The sequence below is a fragment of the Staurois parvus genome, unplaced genomic scaffold (genome assembly GCF_062004578.1).
Source record: "Staurois parvus isolate SC_StPar_1 unplaced genomic scaffold, SC_StPar_1.0 ptg000183l, whole genome shotgun sequence".
Lineage (NCBI taxonomy): Eukaryota > Metazoa > Chordata > Amphibia > Anura > Ranidae > Staurois > Staurois parvus.
This window is the reverse complement of record NW_028317979.1, coordinates 2,588,321-2,614,969: the sequence shown is the minus strand read 5'-3', so window position 1 is coordinate 2,614,969 and position 26,649 is coordinate 2,588,321. Positions and strand designations below refer to the sequence as shown.

The 26,649-nt window shown below is 40.4% G+C and overlaps 1 protein-coding gene across 1 annotated transcript in view; it reads right to left on the bottom strand.

Moving 5' to 3' along the window:
• Window positions 1-26,649, bottom strand: part of PTBP2 (polypyrimidine tract binding protein 2) — a 114,195-nt gene that overhangs the window by 20,204 nt on the left and 67,342 nt on the right. The window contains exons 4-11 of the mRNA XM_089677279.1: window positions 25,694-25,866; window positions 20,921-21,064; window positions 14,461-14,625; window positions 13,669-13,779; window positions 10,718-10,913; window positions 7,839-7,978; window positions 3,980-4,013; window positions 3,411-3,503 (exon numbers count right to left, since the gene is read on the bottom strand). Of these exons, the coding sequence (XP_089533405.1) occupies window positions 3,411-3,503; window positions 3,980-4,013; window positions 7,839-7,978; window positions 10,718-10,913; window positions 13,669-13,779; window positions 14,461-14,625; window positions 20,921-21,064; window positions 25,694-25,866 (1,056 nt within the window). The remainder of the gene's footprint in view (window positions 1-3,410; window positions 3,504-3,979; window positions 4,014-7,838; window positions 7,979-10,717; window positions 10,914-13,668; window positions 13,780-14,460; window positions 14,626-20,920; window positions 21,065-25,693; window positions 25,867-26,649) is intronic.

Genomic DNA, 26,649 nt, shown 5'->3' with positions numbered 1-26,649 from the left:
CAGCAAAACTCCAGCTGCAGACCCAGTTACCTGTGACTCCTAACCCCAGATCACTATGGCCTGGCCAATAAATATCCTCCCACCCATGTGAGTGGGGGTGACCCCTCACTGTGAGAATGATTTAAATGCAAAACCAGAGGACTTAGGAGTCCAGCTCTTTTTACGGAATTGTGATGTGGGCTTCTGCCTCGAGCCTGTACTAGTTGCTTATGAAAGGAACTTTTCTTGGATTCCAAAAGGAGTCACTGGTTGCTGACTGGTCACCTTTGCTTTTTTTTTCTTAAGGGGCAAGAGTGTGCATTTCCCCATGGTCACCTTGTAGAAGGCGGCATCCAAGGAAGGTTCAAAGTGTTGTCCCTCAAAGAGCAGCCTCTTAATTTGCAAGGAAGTTTCACCAACCAACACTTGAGCAAAAGAATCGTTCTCTGAAAAGACATCGTATCCACCCATGAAAGCTACCACATAAAATGTTCTAAGGCATCCAACTGAGAAACTAAATGCTCTCCGAAGGCCTTTCAAATGCCAGGATCTTCCAGATCTGATTCTCCGGAATTAAAATTATTGAATTCTCTGGCATGCACTTTGCCCAGATTTTAAAGGCTTTGCAATCTACCGTTGCAGCTACCGCTGGCAGAAGAGCCGCTTTTATTAGAGATAAGGATACCTTAAAAAGGGCCTCTAAATATTTCTCTGTGGTATTGTAAAGACTGGGACCTCATTCACCAGGACTGCATGAAAATAAAACTGCCAAAGAAAACCTATTTTTGCTGAATTCCTCTCCACCTGGAGTACTGGTAAGCAAAATGCTTACGTGGCATTGGAAAGAACTTGTGAATATTTTTGGCGGCTCCCGTGACCCAAAACAAGAGACTTTAGAGCAGCCTCTCTCAACCAGCGTTCAGTGGAACCTAGGGTTCCTCCAAAGGTTGCTAGGGATTCCTTGAGCAATGACTCATTTCTGCCTCTTAGATAAGTAACCATTGACAACACTGATCTTAACTATTTGTAAGGGGGGATTCTTCCCAATGATCACAAATGTAAGAAGTATTATTCCCAGTGACCATACCACTAATGTGCCATGAGCACAGTGTACTTATAAGCAGGGGTTCCCTGAGACCAGGGAAGTTACTTCAAGGGTTCCTCTATGTTAAAAAGGCTGCTTTAGAGGATGATTCCGGCAGCGGAAACTTAAAAGGTTAGTACATATCACATCTGCCGGAAAGCCCACCAAGAGAATTCTTAATACTCCACAGCTTCCATCTTCTTCATCCTGAGGAAATACATCAAACACCACATCCACTCTCTTTGCATCCCAGGTGTTCCAAGCCAGTGAGAACCCATGAGAGCTGATAATTCAGTCCAGATATGGCTGCAGGAAATTCCTGTCTTGACACAAAGGAAGTGGAGGATTGTGCCCCTCAAACAGTGGAAATACCAGATAAGGGCAGGCTTTCAGAACTCATATGACCCTTTAGGGAGTCACTGCAGGGCGAATTGTATAGGGGGGTCCTCCCTATCAAACTGAGGGATTTTGGATTTCTCTTCCTGAGAAGAGAGAGAAACAGCCTCCCAGCTGAGTGTCAGTCTAAAACCTGGACACACATACTGAAAATCTGCTGGTTCAGTAGGAACCATAAACATTTTGGTACATGTGTATCATTGTCCAGTGGTCATAGTGGAAAACTAGCATACAATTGGCTGCAAGCACTGATCTGAACAAATGTAGGGTCCCCACTGTCAGAGTACAAAAGAACAGTGGGAGAGATCCTTGCATCAACATCACTTGTGCATGTGAGAATCTGTCAGTCCCCCCCCCCCCCATTCAACCCGCTGGTATGTGTACCCAATTTAAGTCAGAACACCATTGTGGAGATCACCCCCCAATAGCTCACAAGCGTCCAAATACGTGCTGTGCCTGAAGAGGGCAGCAATGCTGCTGTGTAGGGCTGGAGGCACAGAATGAGCATTGCAAGCCAACATACCCCTGCAGTATAGGTTCAGGCAGCTCACCGCATATGTTACTGTGCCTGGGATCCATGTAACATGGTGCTGGTGCATGCACAGACACACAAGACGTCATCAAACACACAGAGGGCACCATACCACCCCCTTCTGACATACACCATTACTGCTGCTGTGCCAGAGTAGTTAGTAACTTGTGCCCCAAGTTAGTCTAGATAGGTAACAGTAGCCCTACGCAGGGCATCAAACATATACAAACTTCGTCCCTCCAGCAGGAACATCCCTGAAGAGGGTTTTTAGGGATTGGTTTCCAGCAGCATGTGCAACTCGGCTCTGGACCTGTAAGTTGCTGACTCAATAGGCTGTATTATAGGTACCTAGAACATCCTGGCCTGTAGTATGCCCTTGAGCACAGGAGTTTTGTCCTGTGCTATCAAGGTCATATTACAGATCATATGCTCAATCTTGCTACTAGAAAAAAGTATCTTCAGAAAAGATAGAAAAACCCCCCCCCCCAGAAAATCTAGGGGCCTCAACACCTCCTTGTCCCTATGCAGAACTAGAAAAGGATTCTTAGAGGATAAGGGCTGCCAGTTTTGACACCTCTCACAGATGATGGCTATATGAAGTACCACCTTGTGAGAGCGTAGAGGGAGGGCCAAACTGTGGTTTCTAAAGGGCAGAGAGAACCAGATTCAGGCCCCAAGGAGTTAAGAGGACAAACGGGGGGGGGGGGGGGGAGTGATACAAAAGGAACTGCTTGAACAAAGGGGGTATGAGGCCAATGGTCTCTGGAACAAGAAAGAGAGGGCAGAAACCTGACCTTTGAAAGTGCTGCAGACCAAAGCTGGTCTAAATATGTAAATCCAGAAAAGGTTCCTTCCAGAAGGATGAACTCCATCAATAAGAGCCACCATGGTGTCTTAATTTTGAAGTAACAGAAGAAGATTGACTGTTCAGTGGGATGCTCATTAGTCAAAGATGGAAGCTACTCAAAACTAGAGTCTCTGTGGCTGATGACTTAGAAGCAGCCAAGGTGGCAGGAAATCAAATACACAATCTGTATAAGGCGCAGGAGCTTGCTTGTGGCCTCTGTGATCAGAGTCCGCAAAACGCAAGGGCTCAAAGGTCTTCAATATAGTAAAAACCTCAGCTGAGGGGGCAAGGGATCAAGCAACACCAGAAGGTTCTAAAAGAGGACAATGATGGTATATACTCTAGAAGCAGAGGACAACATGACTCCTAGCTGCAGACGTAGATATCATCAGTAGGTCCCAAAGTTGTTAGAGAGTAAGCTAGGGCCACCCCGTATAGTGGGAATGTTACCCATGACCCCCCCCCCCCCCAAGTATATACCTCCGGTGCTTGGTTATTCACACCTTAATGAAAAAGGCCAGCAATGTATTACATACATACATACATGTAAAAATACAACAAACAATTCTTACCCAGCTGTGATTGGTTTCCATCAGCCATCTGTATAAGCGCACCGTCTTTCTTATTGTACAGAATCTTCACGCGCTGCACATCTCCATAAACACCTTTACATCAGATTCACAGAAAAGCAAATGCAAAAAAAAAAAACACATAAAAACATAAACTGAGGTCTAACGAACTACAATAAGATTTTAAGATCAAATAAAACAGCCAGACACCAAAAGTACCATTCAACCAGTCCTAACATTCACAAGAATGAAAAGCAGATCAAGATCTTGAACAGTGAACTTTGGATAAGAATATATTTGATATACCCTCAAAGCTATGTGAATGACAACAAAATTAAAGACCATGCAAAATAAATTCACATGCATTAAAATAACATGTCAATAGTGAGAAGAAAATAAAAATAAAGGGAAACTAAAAAAAAAAAAAATAAAAAAAATAAAAGCAGAAAAAAAAAAAATTCTATTCAACTTTACTCCAAAGTGCTAACTACAAATAAAATATAAAAAAAATAAAAAATAAGGTGAAAAAAAATGAAATTAATAATAAAAGTATAGTGCTAACAATAACATACCGAAGAGGGTAAACAGACTTTGGGGCGAAACCATCTTTAGAAGGAGAGAAGAGCAAGCAGCGTAAGACAAGAAGAGAGAAGAGTCGAGGAAGAGCGGAGATGAACAGATCATCCATAACGAAGGGTGGTTCCCGTAGAATGGTGAAGGTGGTCATGGATCATGGTTCAAGGCAGTTATTTGGGGCAAGTTGGTCCGAGGAACATATTGTTCAAGCAAAGAAGCATGAACATAGGGTTTGAAGGGGGAGGGTGAAAACAGACACATAATATGGGAAGAAGTTTGACAGCAGTGTTTAGAAAACATTGAGGAACAGGAAGAACATCACACAGGGAGGACACAAATATAAGGGGTAGGGGGGGTAGGGTAGGAGATGATGCAGAACAAAATAAAAAAAGAAGTGGGGAGAAAATAAAATAAAGGTCAGTACAAAGGAAATGCAGGAGTTTGGTCAGAAAAAAATGGTTGGCTTATGTACTGTACAGGAAGAACTAAAATGTAGTCATCCAAGACAAGTATGGGAAACACATTCATCAGAATACAAAGTAGTCATTTATTTTGACACAGGGAGGGGACATAGCAGATACAGTTTTATATTTCAGTGCATAAAGCACACTTGGCTTGAAATGCTAAGGAAATCTTATATGGATGGCTGGCAAATCATTTGAACATGCAGATGGCACAAACTAACATGTGACCAATGATTATCATTTTTAGCACAAAAATGGACTGCAGATTCTGGACTGAAGGCAGAGAAAATGTGATTCTACAGGTAAAAACATACCTAGTCATAAGGGTGTTCTACAACATGAGGTTGATCAATGAAACAATGTTTGCATACTCCTAACAATGGTTACTGATGTCTCGCACAAGCAAAAGGTCTTTAGTATAAACCCAAGAGCTGCTACCTTTTGGCTAGCCTGAGGTGGAAAAAAAAAAAAAATGAAATGGAGGTGTCTCGGCTATCAGGGGAATCTAGTCAGAGACCCAGTTTGCCTGCCTTCAGTCTAGATGGCAAAGAAACAAAAAAAAAGAAAAGAAAAGAAAAAAAAAAAAAAACACAGCCATCAAGATATCCTGGCAATCAAACTTCTCACATTTCATACCAGAATACACAGCACCCAAAGAGAAATGAAGGAATAGAGCAAATGGCAGTATAGGGATAGGAAAGACAGGTTTCAGAGGAAAGATACAGCATTAAAGAAGATGACAGAATGCCCAGTTACTGCAAAGAATAAGAGATTACTAAGACAGGAAGAGAGCTTCATCAAAATCTTTGGTAGCACCTTGAAAGAAAAACGTATTAGAGTAGTTGATACAAATAGAGATTTGTATAAATGAAAAAAGAAAAGCAAAAATTGAGTGTGAAACAAAACTGCCAATTAAAAAGGGAAAAAAACGACAAGGAAATTAATGCTGACCATTTTAAGTATGTACTTTAGTAACAGAAAACTATACAGATGGAGTGAAACGTATTGCAGTACATCGTCTAACTGCAGGTCAGTGGAGACAACAAGCATAGAGTGTGCACTCTCAGTGCACCCACACAGAGAGCGGGGCCTAAAAGATTTTCTATAGATGTCCTAAAGTTCAGTACCTTATTGACAAAGAGGGGGCAGTAGGCAAAATGGGTCCTAGAAATAATGGGTCCTAGCCTTTAAACTAGTCATAGTTGGTGAAGCTGTCCTTTTAGAATTATACCAGTAGTTTGGATTTTTTTTATAATTAAAAAATGTCCTTGTTCAAGCAACTATACATTTTGACATTTCAAGGATCCACCACTTCAGTGTTTGCAACAGTTCTTTACTTTACTTAGATTTAAAATCATATGCCTGTTTCTGTCAGGCAAGCAACTGTTTCTGGTAAATTTCCCACTAGCCCAAAGACAAGGGGTGCACCACAAGATCTGCAAACTTAAACAAACGTTCTGACAAGTGCACTACTATTATTTCTGTGATTACAGGCAAACAAATTGGAAGACCATTCTCAAAAAAATTTAATAAATGAGCCACACATACACGGAAAAAAAATTACAAGGAGTTTTGTGTGTATCTGCAACTGCTAGTCTGTAATTCCGTGTAGCAAATTACAGATTAAGCACTTTGAGCACTTTGGATTAGCCTTGCTGTGAAACATAGTTGATTAAAAGTTGAATTTTTCTTTTTTGCATGGCTGTATTGGTCCAGTTTGGACCAATGTAAGTGTGCATATGCTATACCTGTCTCATCACGGTGAGAAAAATAGAAGGTGATCTGTGAATGGCAGTTGTGCAGTGAGAGTGTGACCCAGTGTTCACTGCACAGCAGAGCAGCCACTCGGCACTATAAGCAGAAGATATTGTATCACTGTAGTACTGCTGGCTACTACAGCAATTCTCCAATTCCACCAGAATCGGTCAGATAGGGTAAATGCATAGTTACACCGGTCCAGCAGACCAATGTAACCATACAAAAAATACATACCTGGAATACAACTTTAAAGCAGAACTAAAGCTTTCTTTTTAAAAACTGCGAGCAGGCAGGCACTTTATTGCAGAAGAGATATGCAATGTCAATTCTGCAAAAGAAAAAACCTGCCTGCCTACTCGCAGTCTTCTTTAGAATGCAAGAAGTCAGGTATAGGATGCCGTGAGGGAATTGGGACCCTTGAAGAAGAGGTAACTATTGTGGATTTTGGTTTTGCTTTACTGTATCCAAAGATGGCTTTGCTGTGATTTCAGTTGACAAAACAGTGCTGTAAAACAAGTACTTAGGCTACAGTCAGCCTCCTGCGTTAGGAGAAATTACCAGGGAAATGCAAACAAACTTTATGCTTCCCAGACACTGTGCTACAATTAAATGTATTTGCGTGTTTACATGCACTTATATGCATTAAGACACAACGCTAATCTGATCCTGGAAATAAAAAAATCTATTTTATCTAAACACAGCTAAACGAAATGCATCTAGATGCAGTGTGATGAAGTAGAACTATAGGCAAAACTAGGTAGGGTGTCTCATTGCAGAGAATTCCCTTCACTTCCTGTCCCATAGCCAAACAAGAAGAGAGAGGAAATCTCTGCAAACTAAGGAAATTCTTTGGGAACCCCCAGCTCACCAGAACTGGTGTTCCCATTGAAAGATTTCCCCACTATTACTTTTCTGGGGACAAGCCAAAATTGGGGATTTTCTTTCACTGTCAATGATAATGGGATAAATAGAGAGGGTAAATCTCCCTAACAGGGGCACAGACAGCAATAAAAACTGACAAGTGTTCTAATCCCTCTTCACTCTATATAAATTAAAAAAAAAAAAAAAAAAAAGTTTTGCCTTTAGTTCTACTTTAAAATATTAAGTGAAAATATACGAGTTTAAAAATAGTTATAGTTAAATTGAAAAATGCCCACGCAATTCAAACTATATTGCATCTAAAACGCATGCATGTCATTGCCTTTGGGAATTAGGCCTTGGTTATAAAATCTGCTTCCTTTTATCAATTGGAAGACACAAAAAAAAGAAGAGAGACTATTACACTGCGTGGAAATACTGTGGCACTGTGCTAGTTACAAGGCAAAATTACAGAAAGTCATATTTCCCTCATTACTTCTTTATAATATATATATAAAAACAAAAAATACAACAATCATTGCAATGACCACCACCATCTGTATACATTTTAGGGTGGTATGGTTGGCTGGTACATCGGACCAACGAGATTTCATTTTTCTCCCCACACATTCTATGGTTACCAGATTAGCATTGTTTAATGATGTAAAAATAAATTTGATAAGATGTGTAGAAAACAAAAAAGAAGACAGGCAAGGATAAACTGTGTTTATGAGTCATGTACGTATTTGTTTTAAAACAGATTTGCTTCACTGACCTCTTCATTCAGATTGCTAACTAGAAGAACAGTATTTGCACTCGTTGAAACACCGTGGATACCAACACGGCTTGCAGCAGCAGCGGCCGCAGCAGCTGCAGCATTTGGTATCCCCAATGGACTTAATGCACCAGGAACAGCTGCGAAAGGAAACACAAAAATGCATTAAGGGGAAAAAAAACAAAAAAAACACAATACAAAAAAAACTGTGAACCCCATCCATAACAGCATCTGATGGAAGAACAGTTTTTTTATGGGAAGAACAGTTTTTTAGGGTCAGAGCAACCACTTCTTTCTTACTAAAATGGAAATTTTAAAGGAAAATCATAGTCCATTTTCAGTGAGCACATATTAAGTTTTGAGGTGTTTACCTTCAATTTTTGATGCAACTTTAAAATCACAAATCCTTTGAAAATGTTTACTATTGTATTATATGTAGAAAGGTGTAAATTAGCCACTGGGTAGATTAGCTACAGCAGTGGCTTAACAACTATTCAGATAAAATGGCAACAAAGGGAGTTCAAGATTTTAAATGAGTCAGCTGACTCAGACTGGTGAGAAGGGACAGTAATTGTAGCACTAGGTAAAGAAGGAAACAAAGCCAGAGCATGAAAAAAAACAAAAAACAACCAAATATGACTAGCCCAATCTACATAATATACGTAGAAACTTAAAGCAAAACTGTGTTTTAAAGAGGACATATATTGATTAGAGATTATTTTCATCAAGATGCTCTGACACAACCTAACTGCTCAAATGTTCTTTTTTTTTCCTTAGGATATTTTTTGCATGAGCTCCAAAATAATCTCAATGAGAAAATCAGCAACAGAGTTACAATCATGCCCTGTGTCAATGGGCTTTTGCTCGATTCAAAATGGGATTTGCATTCCATATATATCTATGGGAATGCAAAATCTTCTTGATACAGGTCAACTGCAGGTGAGAAGGAATTCAACAGGTCAAATGTACCTATCAATGAATTCTGACTGATTACATAAGCACCTCAAACATCTATTAAACTAATGCCATCAGTGCAAGCCCAAAGCCCATCGACACAGGCTCCTAGAGTAACCCAATTTAATGTTATCAAACATTGTTAATGTTTATTAAGTAGCTGTAAAGGCTGAAGTTTTTTTCACCTTCGTGCATTCTGGGTATGAAGGTAATAAATCTGCAGTGTGCAGATCTCCCCTCGCCTAACTTGCCTAAGCCAGATCTCAATTCATGTGCATGAGAACGGCGGCTCTCCTAGGCCTCTCCCTCCTCACTGGCTGAGACACAGCAGTGGTAGCCATTATCAATCACAACCAGTGAGGATGGAGCAGGGGGTGGGGCTCGGAAGTGTGTATGCACAAGTGCCACCAGAGAAAGCAACTTTCTCTGGGGGCACTCAGCAAGGGGGAGGGGCTAAGACCGCCGGTGGGGGGACCTGAAAAGAGGAGCTGATCGGGGCTGCTATGTGCAAAACCATTGCACGGAGCAAGCAAGAATGACGTGTTTATTTATTTTTTTTAATGATAAACTTTTAGTATCACTTTCATTTTGTTCCCCAAATCATTTATCTTTCATTTAGAGCATCAACTCTACTTAAAACTGCTTCCAGACTGCATTCAATATTACAAGGCCTGCAAGCAAAATTTGGACACAGCTTAAATCTGCTCCTAAGAGGAAAGCTGTACTACATGTAACTTCTGCAGGACTATAAAAGACAAAGAAAGAAATAGGATATTTTAGTATCAGAATGTTTTGCTTCCATTGCCAACATAACACTACTTACAGGTTAATCAAGCAAAAAGGTCACTCTAAAAATGTCAGCAAACTCACCAACAAAAATACTATAGGCTACAGAATAGCTTTCTGTTCTTATTTCACTGCAGAAAGGATTAAAGGCACTGCCAGCCTCAACATATGTGCATCTGTAGGATAGTTAGAAACAGCTATGGAAGGGATGGAGAATAGGCTTCTTGGGCTGGTTGGATGGGTACATTTAGGCTATCCATACAAGCTAAGATTTCTCCCATTCAGACTCACAGTCCAGATGGGGAAATCTACACAGCCTGCTAATGTATTCAGCCAACCAAAGCACCCATTGCCTCAATACCCAAACAGTGACTGCTTTAAAAACAACTTTTGTTAAGAGGGGTGATGTGGACACAAGTAATTGCTCAAATTTCTGACAGTTCAGCAGTAATGGGCTGAAACTGAAGACCTGTTTGGCTAGCTTTATACTAAATTTACATCTACGTTTTTCCCTTATGTGTGTTGTAATGAATGTTGTAACGCATGTTAAAGTAATAACCTTTTAAAAAAATAATACATGCACATCTTTTTGCAGGTAAAATGAGCATTTATGTTTTTTATTAGGAGCCTGTAAAGCATTGCATCTGCATTACAACCTGCTTTCTACTGAAAATAATACAGGCAGGATCAAGGCAAAACAGTTTACATAGTTATATGTATATGACAGGGATGCTGTTACATTGCCTTGGTTCATTCAAGTATTGTTGCAGCCGAAAGCTGGATGAAAAGTGGCTAAAATTGCTAGAAAACTGCTTTGAGTACAGCCAGTTACAACAAAGTAAACATTTTCAGAAATGAGCTCATATGAGCCACTGTTTAGTTTGCTGTCACAAGGTAATCAGATGTGAGTATTCCCAGATGCACAGAGTTGCTCACATCCTTGTCATTATTTATGTAAGCGGCTATCACCACCACCATATTAGGAGAACAATACAGGAGCCGCAGACAGAGCTCCAGCAACGCCTTAAACAGCAAAGCACATTTTGAGGGAATATGAAGTTCATATACACCTGCTGATTAAAACAAACCATATTTGTATCAGAGCTGCTGTGCGATATTGTTAAAAAGATCATGTATACCTAGAAGTGAGGTTTCCTTGGCGAATGCTGCAGCAATAGCTGGGTCTAATGCAGGCTGTCCATCTCCAGATGGCAGGTCTGGACGGGTATAGTCCCGACTTTTGTCATTATTATATTTTACGTTTAAGTTTACCAGTTTTGAAAAGTCAATCCGAAGGGTGCAGCAGGCATTGTAGATATTTTGACCATCTAATGCCTATTAATTAAAGAAAAATAAATATGAAAAGGCAAAAACTTGTACAAGAAACAAACCTTATACACTTTAGTTAACAAAACTTATGAACATTGATTGTTTTTTTATTTGCAAAATTTATTTCATATTAAAAAATACAGCTACATGCCCTGGCCAAAAAAAGCTGCCTAAGGTCAGAAAAAGCACCAAAACAAAAGCACATTAGTTTACCTGCAAGCATCTGTGTTAGTCTTTTAAGTCGATGTCTGACTTCTAAGTCAAGAAATGCTGCTCATGACTAGGATTATGCAGGAATCGAAGTATTCTGTTAATTAGCAGAACTATGGAGACTTATTTATGATGGATTAATATAACCCTATAATTTATCTTTTCTTGATCTGATCTTGATACTTCAGCTAAAGCAGGGCTTAAAATTTCAGGTCCTGAGCTACTAGACAGGCCTTAGAGTTACTCGCCACCAACAAACACAAACAGAGACACCTATACACACACACACACAGACATGTACATACATGCACACATACACAAATGCACACATACACACACAGGCACGTATAGACACGCATACACACAGATACATGTACATACACGCACAGGCACAGACACAGACACACACACACAGACACGCATACACACAGATACATGTACATACACAGAAATACACACGCACAGACACGTACATATACACACATGTACGTACATACACACAAACACACACATGTATATGCACACACAAACACGTAAACACACAGACTCATGTACATACACGCAGACACATGTACAATTGTACATGCATACACAGACTCCCCCCCCCCCCATAAAAATTTGCAGTACTTCATAGTTCACTCACACATCCGGGTACTGCACTCTAGGGGGTGGCAGAGAGCACAGCACACACTCCTTGCTTTGCTTTCACTGCGCTCAGCTATTGAGCAGTCTGAAGGCTCCCAGTGCCAAAGACAGGTCCGGCCTGAGCTCCGAGCCTGCTCAGCAAGATGGCCCTGGGGGGACACACTCAACCCCACCATAATTTCCACTCGCCATTGGCGAGCAGGCGAGTGGAAATTTCAAGCCCTGAGCTAAAGTATCAAGGACATCTCCCTATGAACCCTCAGACGTAAAGAATATGTAAGCCCAACATTTCCTATTCCTGATATGTGCCTGCTGTACCATGTGTCCCATTCTCTTTGTATTGCTTCCTTTGTGTGAAATCCCTGGCGTCCATGCCAGTCCCTCTGCTTTCCTATTAAAAACTGGTCACACTAAGCAGAACACACTGTGGTCAGTTCTCTAGCTGTGCTGGGTACTCGGCATGTTCTCCTCCAATGATCAGACCGGAGCCGACAACCCCCGCCCCTTCACTGGAAAGATCATTGTGTTGCGGTTTCTCCTCTCTCATCTCTTATGCAGCTGAGAACAGAGGGTATATGATCACTTATAAAAATAGGGAAAAAAAAGTATATCATGACATAGTATAAATCACACACGTTTTTGTATTTCATATTTTACAAGGTGAGGGTTTACAATCACTTTAAAGTATTACTAAACCCACAACAGTAAAATCAGTCTGTATATGCAGTAAATCATGCTGGATATACTCACTGTGGAACCTAAGGGGTTAATCATCTGCATTGTCTAAAAATGCTGTTTGATCCTGACTTCTCTGATCCTCCCCTTCTTCCAGTGTCTCCCTCCTATCTCCTGATAAGATATGTGGAGACACTCTGCACATGCTCAGTTTAGTGTATTACTAGAGGTTTTTTTTTCTTTTTTTTCCCGAGTGCATGTGATCAGCACAGGGCCAATCAGCACTGAGCAGACAGAGGTCAGGGGTTTTGGATCCTCCTAAAGCAGAAAGAAAACAACTCCTACAAGCTATAACATGTTTGGCTGGACACTGATAGAAGTCGCAAGATTGATCTAACTGCTGATGAGAAAAGGTATTTAGCAGTTTATATTTACTAAAATAATTGCACTTCCATGTAGTGTGTACTGTGGGAGACCAGATAGTGTTACTAAACACAGGACCCTACATTCACTCTAACTCAGAGATGAGGTTAGACAACTGACTGGCCATTGTCAAGTCTAGTATATGTAAACCTGAAAACCTGATCACTAAAATCCACATACGTTTTAAACAAGTTACTGTACTAAGAAAAGTCATTTTCAATATTTTAAATATGCAACATTCACTAAAATACATGGTTATCCCGCCAAGAAAGTTATTGTTTGGGTACTTCCTGCTATAAAGTTACAAACACTCTGATATTCCTGTCTCCTAATTGTGCTCCTATATCATCACCTTGCCACACAGGCTTCTGTTGGAGGCTACAAATGGTTTCAACAGACATTACACAGGTTTGGCACACGGTTGTCACCATCAGGAGGCGCATCCTGAGAAATGCGATGCAGCCATTGCTGGAGTGCATTCATGTAGAAAGGAAGTGACTGTTCTTACTGTCCAGGAAACTGCAACTTCTGCATTTTTATCTTTACATTTTTAAGACCTGTCCCCTGCTATTCAAGTGTCAAATGAAAAAGCCTAAGCGAGCAGTAGACGCTAACTGACAAATAAACAAGAAGGGGGGGGGGGGGTGAATCATAGTGACAGCAGGGGGGCAACTTGGTGATGTTAAGAGCCCAGCATCCAACAGGATCCACAGGGACTGATTTGAAGAATGATGCAGGTTTCTCCTTAAGCATTCTTTAAGCCAAGTTGGGTTCACTTTAAATAGTTTGCTGTAAAGGTTGTGCTTACCAGTTTTGCTTGCTGTGCATTAGCTGGGTCTCCATACTGTAGAAGGGCTTGAAACTGATTGTTTTTTGTAAAAGTGATTATCTTCAAAACAGTACCAAACTTTGAAAATATCTGAGTTAAAAACAAGAGCATCAAATTTGTTTAATAAACCACAAAAAAAAAAACAGCAAACAGGTAAGTAAAATTGCATGCAGTTTATACCCTGAATGATGCATGTACAAAATTGGAGCCATTTTCACCTAAGCAAAAAATTAAACTTACAGGTTTCAACTTCTCTAAAGGTGCTGAAGTTTTCACAAGTCTGTGAATGCTATTACTGAGAAAATAAACTATTACTACATTAGCACAGTGAATATACTCTACATAATTCTTTTAGAAATGCCTAGTTAGAGTTGGGATTAACTGATACACAAGCATCATAAACGTTGTCTGGTAGTTGAAGGGTTAACTTACCCAGTATAGTGGAAACACTGTAAACAGTACTCAGTACAGTGGAAAGCCTTACCCCATCGGGAAAGGAGCTATTCCAGTCTTTCCACTGCACTAAGTTAATCCTTCAACTACCAGGCCAAGTTTATAATGCTTATGTATCAGTTAACCATAACTCAACCCACGCATTTCTAGAAGATTTATGTACAGTATATATTCTTTGCCAATATAGTAATAGTTTATTGTCTCAGCAGTTTTACTACTGGCTATCTTAGTCTTTATAACTAAGCCTCCAACACCAATCCCAAATGCCAGTGACTTTACTTTCATTTTACTGGCCCATTAGGATGTACTTTTACCTACCTGGTGAAGGACATCAAGGGTGACAGGGTAGTACATGTTGTCAATAATTATTCTTAGGACAGGACTCTGTGCTGAGGACACTGTGGTCTCACTTCCCACAGTAGTACCCACAGTGGAATTGGTAGTCTGAACTGCAGATACAGCCTGAAGCACTGCTTGAGCGCGCTAAAACAAAAACAAAAAACACTGACAGAACTTCCAAAATGGTAGTGGTGAAGAGAAAAACAGTACTGTATGGACATAAAATAAAAATGAACTACTGTATGCTTTGGCACACATAAATAAAACATTACATTTCTTATCAGTTTATTTCTGAATGCTTCAAATTAAACTAATTATGCAGAAACAATCCGACCTGAAGATCAATCACGGCAAGTTTTCACACTTGCTCCCCTTCCAGCATCCACAGCAGTTCAGTTGACAGCTGTCCTGATTGTTGCACTGTGACCTGAAAATTGGCTGATTCGTGAAACTGGAGAAGAAAACCCAAGCCATTTTGTACAGAAAATTGCCTGTTTCACTTTCGCAGCACAATCTGGTTGTTCTGAGTGACAGCTCCACTACTGTGCCATTTCTGGTAGTATTAAAGTGATAGTAAAGTCTTTATATATAAATATATAAACAAACATGTTATACTTACAAGCTCTGTGCAGTGGTTTTGCACTGAGCAGCCTTGATCTTCCTCCTCTTAGGTCTCCCGACGCCGCTCCTGGCCCCTCCCTCCTGTCGGTTGCCCCCATGGCAAGCAGCTTGCTATGGGGGAACCCGAGCAGGCATGTTCCCGAGCCACGGCTCTGCATGTCCATTCACGCACAGAGCTTCGGCTCGGCCCCACCCCCTCTCTCTCCTGATTGGCTCCAGTTGCCAATCAGGAGTGAGAGTCCCTGGAGAACACAGGCTCTCATGGACACCGCTGGATCAGGATGGGGATCAGATAAGTGTTGGGGGACTACTACACAATTTTTTTTTTACCTTCAGGCATACAATGCATGAAGGTAAAAAACCTTGAGCCTTTACAACCACTTTAAGTAACTGACAGTAGCACCTAATGTATATATGTAGGAAATTGCATGTATTAGCAATATCATGTAAATATGTATGCTGAATTAACAGATCCCTTTTTACTTTTAAGAGTAACATCAGTGTGTTTTATTAAGCACAAATTTTGAGTTATTTATATCGCTACATAAAAGTGACATTTAATTTTTACTTGTCGTTTTGTATGCTTTCACAATTTTATTGCATCGCTCGTTTTAAACCAGCCCTGTTTGGCTGCGTTGAGCCTGTGTCCTATTCTGTAATTCAAGATATGGAATTTACAGGCAATTAAAAATATCTCATCTTAAATTGTACAGTACAAGACATAGGCAAAGTATTGACAGACCCTGGAACATCCCCATGAAATGAATAAGAAGGGTGGGAAATAACTAGGCAAACAGAACTGTGCCAAAAGGCACAATAGCAACGAGGTCAAAAAGACTTAACTTCAGATTGCTGCTGCAAGAAAACTGCAGTCGAAAGCTGATTCTGCAGAAGACTGGACATCTACCAGGTAAAAGAAAGTATGAACAAAAGGACCAGTTGGAAGCCTTACACAGCTGGATTTCAGAGGCACAATGCTTAAATGCCCAGGAAACTCCCACCAACCTGGTGGAATGAGTGCATAAAAGCTCAGGAGATTTTCCTTGAGCCTGTAAGCTCTAACAATCAGATTTCTTATCAAACTCGAAATTTGAATTGCGATTTGAAAAGGTGTTCCCTGTAAGGTCCTGAGGACAGGACAAAGAGGGAGTCCTTGAAATAATTAAACCCTGTGCTCTGGATTCTTTGAACAATGGTAGCAGCTGCTCTGCACCAGTGAGTGTCACCAAAAAATACCTCTGAATGCAAAGACCAATGATGTGGCTGTAGCACTACTTTTACATGTAAATACACCTATGCAGACAAATTAATGAAACATACAATTCAACAACATCCACAAACTGTGCAAATTAATAAATATGTGCAAACTGATGCAAAGTGCTATGCGTAAAAAAAAACAAATAACCATAAAGTTCAATAAAGTGCTCTTTAAAATATCCTAAAGTGTCCTTATGCTTCTTAATGCATGATAATCTTTCAGGTGGCAAAAATAAAATGCAATATTAATTCACACCAATTGCCAATTCTGTGTTCCCATCTGCACACCACACTCACCAGCCATCCATAACCCCTTAACCAAATAAGTGGGTCTTAGTGCTCTTGGTTTTATTTCTCCAAGCTCTCTCATTCCCGTTTAGGCAGCATACAGGTACCAATCCTTCTCCCTGGTTCAAGGGTTTTAGGGAAAAAAATATATGAAACAGACCAAGAACACTCCTAATAGAGCATTACTTCTAGTTTATTAAAAGTTTAAAACGTATTAAAAACGCTTACACAATTAGTGTTCTTGACAAAATGCAAGCTAAGATCACATAACATATCCAAGACACTCCTGTGTTCCACAGATCAGAAAACTAGCAGCTGGAAGTGACGTATTTAACATAAGGAAACTTCTCCCCTCCATCGGTTTGCACAGATCCCTCACTCCCAGTTAGGGATGCACCAATATATCAACGGACGAAATGCATCAGCCAAAGATAGTGTTATCGGCATTTTGGCGATAGGAAAAAAGGTGCAGATAATAATCTGTAGATTTTAGGGTGTGTCCTTCATAGGTAATGTGACTCAAAAAACACATCAAAAACGCAATACGTGAATTTTTGGTTTCCGTCCAGAATTTTCATTTCGGTGCACCACTACTTCCAGTTGTTCTTATTTCAGTCCATGGACATGTTGTAATGCGATTATTTTGCTTGCATTCTGTCAAGCACAATATTTGTGTAAGTGATTTAATATGTTTTACACTTTTACTAAACTGGCAATAATGCACTATGAGGAGCACTCTTAGTCTGCTACGCTTCTCACTATTAAATAAAAGGCTACTTTGCAGGAGGTCCCAAGGAGCACATGGTGTTGCAAGAGGGTCTGAAAGTGAGATACAGCTTGAAGAAAGTTTTTGTTTTTTCTTGTTTTTCAAAGGGAGAGTAAAGGCAATGGTCTCTGAAAGTGATAGGAAAAGGCAGTGACTGGTTTTTGCAGATTACTTAGGCTAAGTTCTGGTCAAGACCTGATTGAAGGAAGGCCAGAAGGCACAGAGTAATCACTGGAATACAAGTACCTGTGTTTACACTAGGCAAAGAAGCCATGCTGTTAAAGCCAGAGACTGTGAAGCAGGATGAAATAGAGGGCCTTGGGACAACAGATCGTGCCTGTTGGAAAGATTCCAAAGAACGTCTACTAGAGGTCCGAGTATGTTTGTGTACCTGATTCTTCTGGGCTAGTTCAATGGGAATCACTGTTTTCCTCTAACTTTATCTTTTTGAAAAAAACAAGGCAGAATGGCACTGTGGGGAAGGCATAGATTAGCCTTAACTGAGACCAGGCAATATTTATGGCATTGAGGCTAGGACTAGAAGATACTTGGTCCTGGCTACAAACAGAAATGTATTATGAATCAGGGGGCTAGGATATCTACATTTGGAGTTCCCCATTTCTGACATAACAGACTGAAGATGTCTGGAGGAAGGTCCCATTCCCCATTATCCTGGCAGCAGAGGTAGACTGCTTTCCAGATTTCCACTACTGGAATGTAAACTGAAGCATTTACTGGACAGCGAGTTTTTGTTCACCAGACTATTGGGCTGGTTTCCCTCAAGGCTGCAAAGGGCAGTGCAACAAACTACAGTGATTTTCAGTAACTGCAAAGCACAGAAAGCGCTGATGATAAAGGGAAATATGAAGATGGGCGTCTTGGATGTCTACGGATGCCATATACTCCCATTTTCTCAGACAATTATTGAACTTGCAGATTAAATGCTCAATTTTGGAATTTGATGGGATTTTTTGAGAGATTTTAGGTTAGTAGTACTGCTTAGACTTTGAAGAAGGGGACATTCCCCGAAAGCTTGTCCTCAAAATTGTATGTTAGTGCAATTAAAAAAAGTATCACGGACAGTACTCAATTGTTTAGGTCCAGAATAGAATGTTTACCCAGTTAAACTTTGGCACCATGAGCAAGTTTATAAACAGAATCCTTCGAACATGTCTTCAGGAAGCACTGGCACAACTAGTCCCTGGGAAAAGAGATGGCTCAGGGTTCTGGGACATCTGTGAAGAGAGGCAAACAGACACCCCCAGACCCCCTCCCCCCCGCACAACTCTTAAGAGTTAGGGTGCCCCTTCATTGGGAATAGGACTTTGGGAAAGACTGCTGGGCTTTGTGCCGAATTCTTGTGCCGAAAGGAAAGGATGAACTATTTTGAAGTTTTGACATCTTTGATTATTTGTTCAAGAGCCTCTCCATATAGACATCTTCTTTGAAAAGATATATGTTAGGCACTTTTAACAGGCAGTTTCAACAGTCTAAGCCTTTAGGCACATTACTCTGCCCAAGTGGAGATTAGAGCCATTCTGGAAATTTGGAGGAAGGAAGCACCTGAGGACCTTATAAGGGCTCTGGGTGAAAGTGTCGGTAAATTGTGCAACCTGTGGTGTGATGTCAAACCTGGTCATCCACCTACTGAGTTGAGTTTTAGCAGAAAATTTACACCGTAGTGAATACAATTCAAATATTGCCCCATTAAATAGTAATAGTCAGAAATAAACAGGGTGACCATATCTTACCTGTCCACGATGCTGGACTGTATATGAAAGCCCATGCTTTGCCCATCATAGTATGCATACCCCCTTAAGGGGTCTTCAGGGACTGGGTTCCATAGGGTTGGACCATAGCCCTGTACCTCTAAAGCACCCCAAGTTTGACTACACACTTTGTACGATGTGCCAAGGTGAGTGATGCTGGATCTAATGCCCAAAGCAAAATTACAGGCTGTCTTCACAGTGTGGGTTTCTGGTACGGCTTTAAAGAGTTACCAAGTCTGCGCCAATTCAGATTCACTGCTTCTATTTGTGATATTAGAAGGCAATGAGGAGTTGGTCAAAAATCAAATAAAAAAAAAAAAATACAAATTGTTAAGCTAAAGATTATTTTCTCTGTAAGTATAAAGACGCCCATTACATTAAGGCATTAGCAAAAAAAAATAAGGACTCACAGAGTGGAGTATGGGTATAGGATAGGTGCCCTGGGGGAATATGTTTAAAAGCTTCGCCAGTGTCCAATCACCTGAAGGTAAAAGCCTATGAATACTAGGCCTGTGTCTTGTACTGTATAATTAAGATTAGGGATTTTAGATAGGGTTCTTTTTTATTATAGCGATTAGTTAGATGCTGGTGGGGCTTAAGAGTGGGGCTTTAAGAGAAGTATGGGTTACTTTTTTTCTTTTTTTTTTTGCATAATCTGAATGCTGGTGAGCTGCTACCATGAAAAATTTTTATGCCCTCTGAAATGTACACCCTTTCTTCTAAAATCAAATAAAATACCTGTTGGAGGAGCTGAGGTCTCTCCTGCAGCGTTATCTCGACATTGCAGTCGGTATCCACCCCCCTCTTATTGACTGACATTGGCTCCTGACAGTCTGCATGCTCCCAAGACATCAGCAGAGCTTCAGCTCTTCTCACAGTCCCCCCTCTCCTCACCCCTCCCATCCAGGCTGTTCAGTTTCACAAACACAGGCAGTGTCTCTTCCCCTACTTCCCCCTACCATCAAGGTCGCCCGAGTTTGACTTAGACATGCAGCTGCTTTCTCCCTCCTTCCCACTAACAACTAGGCTGAGCTCTCACTGCCAAACTTTATCAGTTCTCTCTCTGCAGACTGAAGCAGAGAAGAAGCTGAAGAACATGTATTCATTCTTTTCTTGTACAGTACAGTCTCCTGGAGTTGGGAATCCCTCAGCATACTGTTATGTGCCTCTGTTTCTTGCTGACAGTATGAAGTCATGGAAACAGAGACACATGACAGGCAGGCACATTCCAGCTCGCATCTCAGAGGAAAGCATGGTCACAGCTGAGAGCTGAAGGAGGAGAGGATGAGGGGGATGGCTCACTCCAGACGTAACCACCCACTCCAAACTTTCAAACCTGAAGAGGACCATTACTCAGCCCTAACCATGGCTTGGAATGAGGATACAGGAAAAATAGAGCAACATAGGAAAGAAAGAAAAGCTGTTCTGTGGTAAGGATAGTTAATGCTATTTGTACTATCCCATACTCCTCCTTTAAGTACAACTTACATATATTTTATTTTTAACATGCTTTTATTTAGAGTGAGAGTCTATTCACCCTCATCTCTCATTCTGTTGGAGAAAAAGCCACAGAAATATGGTTCATTGTGATAGGTTATTATCTTGTTGATGGTTTGCTACAAGGTGTTTTCTCTGTGAGTTAAAAGCTCAGGTGTTTTTAATGTCATTAATCTTAAAAAAATGACCATGAACATTTTCTGCAAGATGACCTTTTGACAAATTATTACAACATAAATACCTGGTTGAGTGCGCTGTCTGTCTTGAGCTCTTTATGGTTAGAGTACTGAATATAAATCGGTTGGTTACGTAGATGTGGTGTCATTGATGTATAATAATTAACCATGGTGGCAGCTGCTTCTTCAGTAGCCAGTTCCAAAAACGCCTACAGTACATCAAGATATTATATTTACAAGAATGCACACGTAAACTAAAATGTCATTCCTACCTTCTTTAGTCAAAGTCTTGCCGCTTGTTTTGTTAATCTACAGTTGCATAAAGTCTGTGCTAGCAAATAAAATCACTGTATTACTACTAGAACACCATTCTATTTCGTATCTTTGAACATAGGAGACCGTACATCATGTCGATGTTTATATAAAACTGTTGCTGCTCACATCAATGATACAAGTTACTACTACTGATTGAAATCAGACAGAGAGAAACAGGATTAGAATTAGCACAAGCTCTGTGAAGATGAAAAAGTTTTTCCAAGAATATTATTACTGTGCAAATGTCACTAGTTTTATTCATCTGAATTTTACCATTTAAACTTAGCCATCATAATATAGCAAAATACAGTACCTTGAAAGTATTCATACCCCTTGAAATTTTTATGTGATAGACCAACACAAAGTGGCACACAATTGTGAAGTGCAAGGAAAATAATAAATGGTTTTCAAAAATAAAAAAAAAAGTGAAAAATGTGGCGGGCATTTGTATTCATACCCCGAGAGTCAATACTCTGTAGAACCACCTTTCACTGCAATTACAGCTGCAAGTCTTTTTGGGTATACCGCTACCAGCTTTGCACATCTAGAGTGAAATATTTGCCCACTCTTCTATGCAGAATAGCTCAAGCTCTGTCAGATTGGATGGAGAGCGTCTGAACAGCAAATTTCAAGTCTTGCCACAGATTCTCAATTGGATTTCAGTCTGGACTTTGACTGGGCCATTCTAACACATGAATATGCTTTGATCTAAACCATTCCATTGTAGCTCTGGCTGTATGTTTAGGGTCATTGTCTTGCTGGAAGACGAACCTCCACCCCAGTCTTGAATCTTTTGCAGACTCTAACAGGTTTTCTTCTAAGATTGCCCTGTATTTGGCTCCATCCATCTTCCCATCAACTCTGACCAGCTTCCCTGTCCCCACAACATGATGCTGCCACCACATTTCACGGTGGGGATGGTGTGTTCAGGGTGATATGCAGTGTTCGTATTTCGCCCCACATAGCGTTTAGCTTTTAGGCCAAAAAGTTAAATTTTGGTCTCATCTTACCAGAGCACCTTCTTCCAGGTTTGCTGTGCCCCCCACATGACATCTTGCAAACTGCAAATGGGACTTCTTATGGATTTCTTTCAACAATGGCTTTCTTCTTGCCACTCTTCCATAGCCAGATTTGTGGAGTGCACGACTAATAGTTGTCCTGTGGACAGATTCTCCCACCTGAGCTGTGGATCTCTGCAGCTCCTCCAGAGTTACCATGGGCCTCTTGGCTGCTTCTCTGATTAATGCTCTCCTTGCCTAGCCTGTCAGTTTAGGTGGACGGCCATGTCTTGGTAGGTTTGCAGTTATGCCACACTCTTTCCATTTTTGGATGATGGATTAAACAGTGCTCCATGAGGTGTTCAAAGCTTGGGATATTTTTTTAATAACCTAACCCTGCTTTAAACTTATCCACAACTTTATCCGTCTGGTGTGTTCCTTGGCCTTCATGATGCGGTTTGTTCACTAATGTTCTCTAATAAACCTCTGAGGGCTTCACAGAACAGCTGTATTTATACTGAGATTAAATTACACACAGGTGGACTCTATTTACCAATTAGGTGACTTCTGAAGGCAATTGGTTTCACTAGATTTTAGTTAGGGGTATCAGAGTAAAGGGGGCTGAATACAAATGCATGTCACACTTTTCAGATATTTGTAAAAAAAAAAATTGAAAACCATTTATCATTTTCCTTTCACTTCACAATTATATGCCACTTTGTGTTTGTTGGTCTACCACATAAAATCCCAATAAAATATATTTATGTTTTGGGTTGTAACATAACAAAATGTGGAAAATTTCAATGGGTATGAATACTTCTGCAGGTCACTGTATCACTAATAATGGTAACATTGACATAATACATTTTCACTGAAGCATGAGCCTTCAGCAAAATCACATTACATGTCCATTACAAAAAGTATATTAAAAACACACGGCTAGATGCAAAGTGGATTTAGATTTGTTTGTTATAGCGTTGTGAAAAGATGTCCAAATAACACACCTATGGCTGCACTGTATGCAAAGCACACCCAAACTCCTTAATGCAGAAGCTTTGGAGTGCAGACACACATGTACTTTCTTGAACAGCAAACCGTTTGAGAAAAACACACAGATGTGGACAAGACCCTCAAAAAGTGTGAAGACAAATTTTCTTTTGCACATTGGCACCGTATGCATCATTAACAAAACAAAAAAAAAAACAAGAGGGGGAATCAGCAATCCAAGCACAAGATTTCTGTCCTTTGGTACGAGTTATCTAACACAACAGACACAGCATTTAAAACAAAGTTGTCTTGTCTTATGGGGCACATTTTTTTTTTTCTTCCTTTATATTCGCTTAATTTGGCAATGTACGTATTCCATGACTGTGATGAAAATTTACTTGAAGCTCTGCACTGGCTTTGGATTAAAGTTGGCATGAAGAAAAAAGTGATGTTCTATTCACTCACCAAAAGGGATTTACAGTCCAGTTTCATAAATTTACAGTGGGTATAGAAAAGAATCACCCCCCCCCCCCTGTAAAATAATTACATTTTGTTGCTTTGCAACCTGAAATGAAGACAGACACAGTCTTTGTTTTATCCAGCTGTATTTACTCAGTGCAACTTATAACATCCACATGAAAGATTTAATACCAACATAGCAGAACAAAATGCAAAAACAGAATCACCGCGTTGGAAAAAAGATCACCAGCTTCCTTAAAATGACTTGTAAACTAAAATCAGGTGTAGTTAATAACCTTCTCAGTGGCACACAAAGCCATTTGACTTTCAACTGTGATCAGCTGTGGTCATTTTGATTAGCTCAGCATGAAAAAATCTTTCCTGGAGCTTTTCAGCTCCTAGTAGTGCAACTGAATCAAACAATCAACTATGGGTGGCAAGGCACTGTCAAAAGATCTCCAGGATAAATTGTGAACAGACACGAGTTAGGGGATGGTTCCAATAAAATTTCAAAGGCTTTATCAATGCCTAGAAGCACAGTGAAGTCTATGATTAAGAAGTGGAAGGTATTTGATACAACACAGAGCTTCCCTGGATCAGGATGTCGCTGTAAACTGGATAAAAGAGCCAGGAGGAAACTGGTCAGAGAGGCTACCAAGAGGCCTACAGCAACTCTGAAGCAGTTGCAGGAATTTATGACAAAGAGTGGTCATGGTGTGCATGTGACAATATCTCAAATTATCCACAAATGTTGCTTGTATTGGAGAGTTGCAAGAAAAATCCACTCCTCAAGAAAGGCCACATGCAGTCATGACTGAGCTTTGCCAAAACACATTCTGAAGATTCTGAGGCCACATAGAAAAAGGTGTTGTGGTCATATGAGACTAAAATTGAAAGATTTGGCCTCAACACTAAACAATAGGTCTGGCAGAAATACAGTTCACCATCCAAATAACACCATTCCTACAGTAAAGTATGGAGGTGGTAATATCCTGTTATGGGGTTGTTTCTCTGCAGAAGGGACTGGAGCACTTGTCAGGATAGATGTAAAATGGATGGGGCAAAATACTGTCAAATTCTTGAGGAAAACATGCTGCCCTCTGCCAGAACGTTATCAATAGAAAGAAGGTTTACCTTCCAACATAACAATGACCCAAAGCACACAGTAAACATGACCACACAGGTGTTGAAAGAGAAAAGTGAATGTCCTTGCATAGACTAGTCAGAGCCCAGATTTAAACCCCATTGGAAATCTGCTGGATGACTTGGAGACTGAAGCCCACAAACAGTCACCGTGAGATTTAACTGAACTTGAGCAGTTCTGAAAATACAGGTGAGCAAATATTGTCTAGTCTAGATGTGAAAAGTTAGCAGTGATATATCCCAACAGACTAAAGGCTGACATTTGCTTATATGTGATCAGCTCGGTTTGGATACAGCTGACCACGTGGTAAAGAGCAAACGTCATTGACTCTTTACCCTGAATCGATGATGCGCTGTGTCTGAGGGACACAGCCCACCAACGCCATGAATGGGAGGACATCATATGACGTCCTCCCAGAATGAGAGGTCCCGCCCGGCCATCGTTCTACAATAGCCCGGGTGGGGACCAGTTAAAGGCCAGTACAGATGGGCCAAAAATCAGCTGGTTTAACGGGAACTGGCTGACTTTCAGTCTGTGTGTACAGCTGTCTGTTCAACAGAAGCTCGTCTAAAAACCAGCTTCTGTTGAACAATCATGCTGGAAAACCAGCATTTGGATCAGTGCTTGCAGCCACTGGCTGTGAGCGCTGATTAATGTATTCTGACTGGGGAAGCAGAAGGGGTGTCCCCTATAAGAATACAATGTCTCAGAGAGAAAGATCCCCGCACCAACATTGCCTGTGTTGATGCAGTGATATGTCAAGAATTTTTGCGGGTTGAACGAAATAAAAAATAAAATTGTGGGCACCCATTCTTGAAAGCCTGCAAAACTCAAAATGGTTACTAGTCAACTTGGAAAAATCACAAGTAATTCTAAAATGTGCAAAGAAATAAGCTATGGAGGTCATTTTATAGACATAAAATACATAAATATACCTGATTCTTTCCTTTCAGCATCAGAATGTTTGTCACTTTCCCAAATGGCAATCCCAGAGCAATAACTTCGGTTTCGGTAACTTCTCCAGGAAGTTTTCGAATATGGAGCACCCGGGATGGTGTGCTCTCCATTTTTTCATCACTTTTGAACTTTTTGTTATCATTACCATTGGCTACAAGGAAATAAGAAATTAAATTGAGTAAAAAATCAGCACAATTCCTAAAATTCAAAAGCATTGGTATGTCTCAGATTGCCCCAATAAAATAATCAAGGAATTAAATTTATGTTCTATTTCATAATGCTCCACTTTCGAACATGTAATCTGAATGGCTCAGCTTAACCATTTGCTATTATTATATTGACACCTCCATGATAATTATTAAAAGTCAATTAACAGGAAAAAAAAATGCTTTCGGAACAATTTGTAAAAGCAGAACTGCAGTTCTGCCATAAAAAAAACAGTGAGCAGACTTTTATCGCACATAAATGCACTGTTTGTCCTGCAATAAAATGCCCCTACCTGCCTGCTGTCTCCTCTAGTGCTGTAAACTGAGCTGCACATGCATAGCTCAGCTTAACGTGATGGGCCCAGTTCCAGGATGACTAGCTCCTGTGCATGCGCTGGAGTGACGTCATCCCCCACCAGCCAATGAAGAGGCTTGAAGACCAAACACTCAGAAAATGCCTGCATAGGACTGTTGGACGGGTAAATATTAAGCCTTTACTTCCGCATTAAGTTACCTAGATCTCAATGATTTTTGCATAATAGTAATTTTTAGGCTTGCAGGTTAATTTTACACTTCAATATAAAGGAAAAAAAAAAGATATTTGTACTTGCTTATAAAATCTATTGACTACCTGGGATGTCCCAAAGCAATGCACATGAGGGGAGGGGGAAACAGTAGCCATCGTCAGGCCCAAAGAAACCACTCCACAGCCCACAAAACACTGCGGG